Below are 2,434 nucleotides of genomic sequence, written 5' to 3'. Positions count from 1 at the left end.
GGTGGTGGTGGGGTCAGCACACAGCACAGAGCGACTCTACTGCGACGCCCTCCTCCAGGCTGACTGCCAGGGGCTGCCCATCTACTGCCCCTTCTACCAGGCAGTGGGAGGTAAGTGTCCCCCATGCCAGGGTGTCCCCACAGTCTGCCCCAGGTGCATGCAGGGAACCGCTGCTGTATGGCAGCACAGATCCCCCTGCCCCAGCAGACACCGGTGCATCTCTGTACTACATCCCCTTCCTGCTCTGCAAAACCAGCGCTGTGCTGGCACCAGCAAAAAATTCCCCCTTGGACCAGGTGATGCTGTGTGGGCAAGGACAGAGGGTCTGAGGGCTCACACTGACACACACTGACTCTGCCCAGCCCTGCTTGGTGTGAACCTGTGGCCGGAAGAGCCAGTGCCCCAATTCCTGCTGTGCCCTGACTGGGCTTTCTTCGAGTTCCTGCCCTGCCCTGCAGAGGAGGAGCCACGGACGATGCTGTTGGATGAGCTCTGGGAGGGACGAGAGTATGGGCTGGTTGTGACAGCCCAGCCAGGAGAGTACAGGTGCTTCCTCCCTGCTGTGTGGTCCTGGGGGACCACTCACTCCAGCTCCACACACCCAGCTCTCCCTCACACTCCTCTGCCCACACAGGTGCTGTGCTGGGGAGGTGCTGAGGGTGGCTGGCTTCCACAAGCAGTGTCCCGTGGTGAAACCTGTGCGGAGGTGAGGATACCCCAACCCCTGCCCCTCACCTCGGGGAGCTGTGAGGGGGCCCTGTAGCAGGCAGGGTCTGTGGCAGTGGCAGTGGCAGAGGGTGGCAGTGACTCACCCCAGCCCCGTGCGCCGCAGGGAGAGCCAGACACTGAGTGTGCGGGGTGAGAGCATACCTGAGGAGCGGTTCTGCCAGACCCTGTGCCGTGCCTTGGGCATGTGGCCGGGTGCTCGCCTGATTGACTATGTCTGTGTGGAGAGTAGCCTGCTGGGTGAGTCCCCCTGAGCTGCTCGAGTCCCCCTTAAAGCATGGCTGGCGCTGCCCAGGGCTCTGCCGACTCTCCGGGGCCCAGCTGGGCTGAGGGCTGTGGGCAGCTCTGAACGTGCTCATGGTGCTGCTCCAGGCAACTCTTCGGGGCCCTGCGCCCCCCACTACGAGGTGTTCGTGGAGCTGCAGGGCCTGCGGGACCTGTCGGAGGGGCAGCGCTACAAGGTGAGGGGAAGGTGGGCTCTGCTCTGGGGTGGCCTGGCAGCCTCTGGGGGGGGGTAGCTGAGGGGCACCGGGACAATGGTGTGGGACCAGCACAGGCAGCTGCCCTCTCTTTGCAGCTGGACCAGTGTCTCCAAGAGGATTTCCTTGTCTACAAGTCCTTCCGCTTCAAGGGCAGCATTGGGCCCCTGCGCCTGCACCTGGTGAGGGCTGGAGCCTTCACCCGGCTGCGGGAGGCACTGGGCTCCCCTGTGCCCATGCCCAGGGTCCTGCGGGAGGAGCGGCTGCTGCAGCTCATTCAGGGCTCTGTCATCTCCTAGGGCAGCCCAGGGGTCCCGCAGCCCACTCACCCTGGGGTTCGCTTGGTGTGCACTCTCCAGGAGGGAGTGGGGCCATGTCCCTGGTGCTGGAGGTGTGGGGGTGAGGGTGCCCAGCTCCAAGGGTTTGGCAGAGCGGAGTGGATGGAGGTAGTGAGCTTGACCAAGCCTCTGCTCCCTGCTCAGTGCTGCTGCGGGGATGGAGTGGACACTTCGGAGTGTCATGGGGCAGTGGGGTCCTGCAGCCACTGGATCTGCTCACTCAGTGCCTTGGAGTGCCTGCAGCCACAGTGAAATGGGTGCCTGTGCCTTTCCTGAGGGACACCTCAGCTGTCACAGCCCTGTCCAAGGCAGAGGGCACAATAGAAATCTCTGCAGGAGCAGGAGGAGCAGCAAAGCCTTGGCTCATCACCGCACTGAGCGCTGGGGCCCTGTGGCATTTTGTCCTCTGGCAGGGACACTGGGCAAGGCACAGGTGGCTGGTGGTGGCAGGTGCCATGGAGCAGCCCCAGCCAAGCTCTAGTGCACATCCACTGGTTTAGGAAAGAATAAGCTCCAGCGAGGGATGCTTTTAATGTTTTAAAAACAGAAGCAAAGTAAAGGAGGATTATCTCTTAAAAAATAAATAAAGGGCCGTGCTCTGGGATTGATTTTTTATACTATTATTTTTAATCCTCATTAAAGAGATTGCTCGAGCAATCTGACTGCTCTGGGGACTGAGGAGTCACTGCCATTCTTGGGGGTCCTGGGGAAGGGGCAGCCATGAATATTTAACCGGCTCAGCGGCTGACTGGGCTCTGGAGGCTCCGGGTTCTTTGTGCCTTTGAGGCACACGTGTATCATCGGGAGGGACTGGTCCTTTCCCCACCCGTTTGTTATGGGTTATTTTAAGGGCTGATGAGGGCATGTGGGGCACCTGCTGTGCTGCAGCTG

The 2,434-nt window shown here is 61.3% G+C and overlaps 1 protein-coding gene across 1 annotated transcript; it reads left to right on the top strand.

Moving 5' to 3' along the window:
• Nucleotide 1: 1 nt before the first annotated feature.
• GHDC (GH3 domain containing) lies at nucleotides 2-2,211 on the top strand (the record flags this gene model as incomplete). The annotated part of the gene is made up of 6 exons (XM_029964452.1): nucleotides 2-110; nucleotides 363-546; nucleotides 635-706; nucleotides 833-966; nucleotides 1,099-1,187; nucleotides 1,304-2,211. Coding segments are annotated over 6 exons (789 nt in total), but the record flags the coding sequence as incomplete, so codon positions are not given.
• Between the last annotated feature and the right edge of the window lie 223 nt (nucleotides 2,212-2,434).

Source organism: Manacus vitellinus, unplaced genomic scaffold (assembly GCF_001715985.3).
Source record: "Manacus vitellinus isolate BGI_N305 unplaced genomic scaffold, ASM171598v3 scaffold_72_pilon, whole genome shotgun sequence".
In the NCBI taxonomy this organism is placed as follows: Eukaryota; Metazoa; Chordata; class Aves; order Passeriformes; family Pipridae; genus Manacus; species Manacus vitellinus.
Note: the sequence above shows the minus strand (reverse complement) of the source record. Positions and strands in the feature narration are given on the sequence as shown.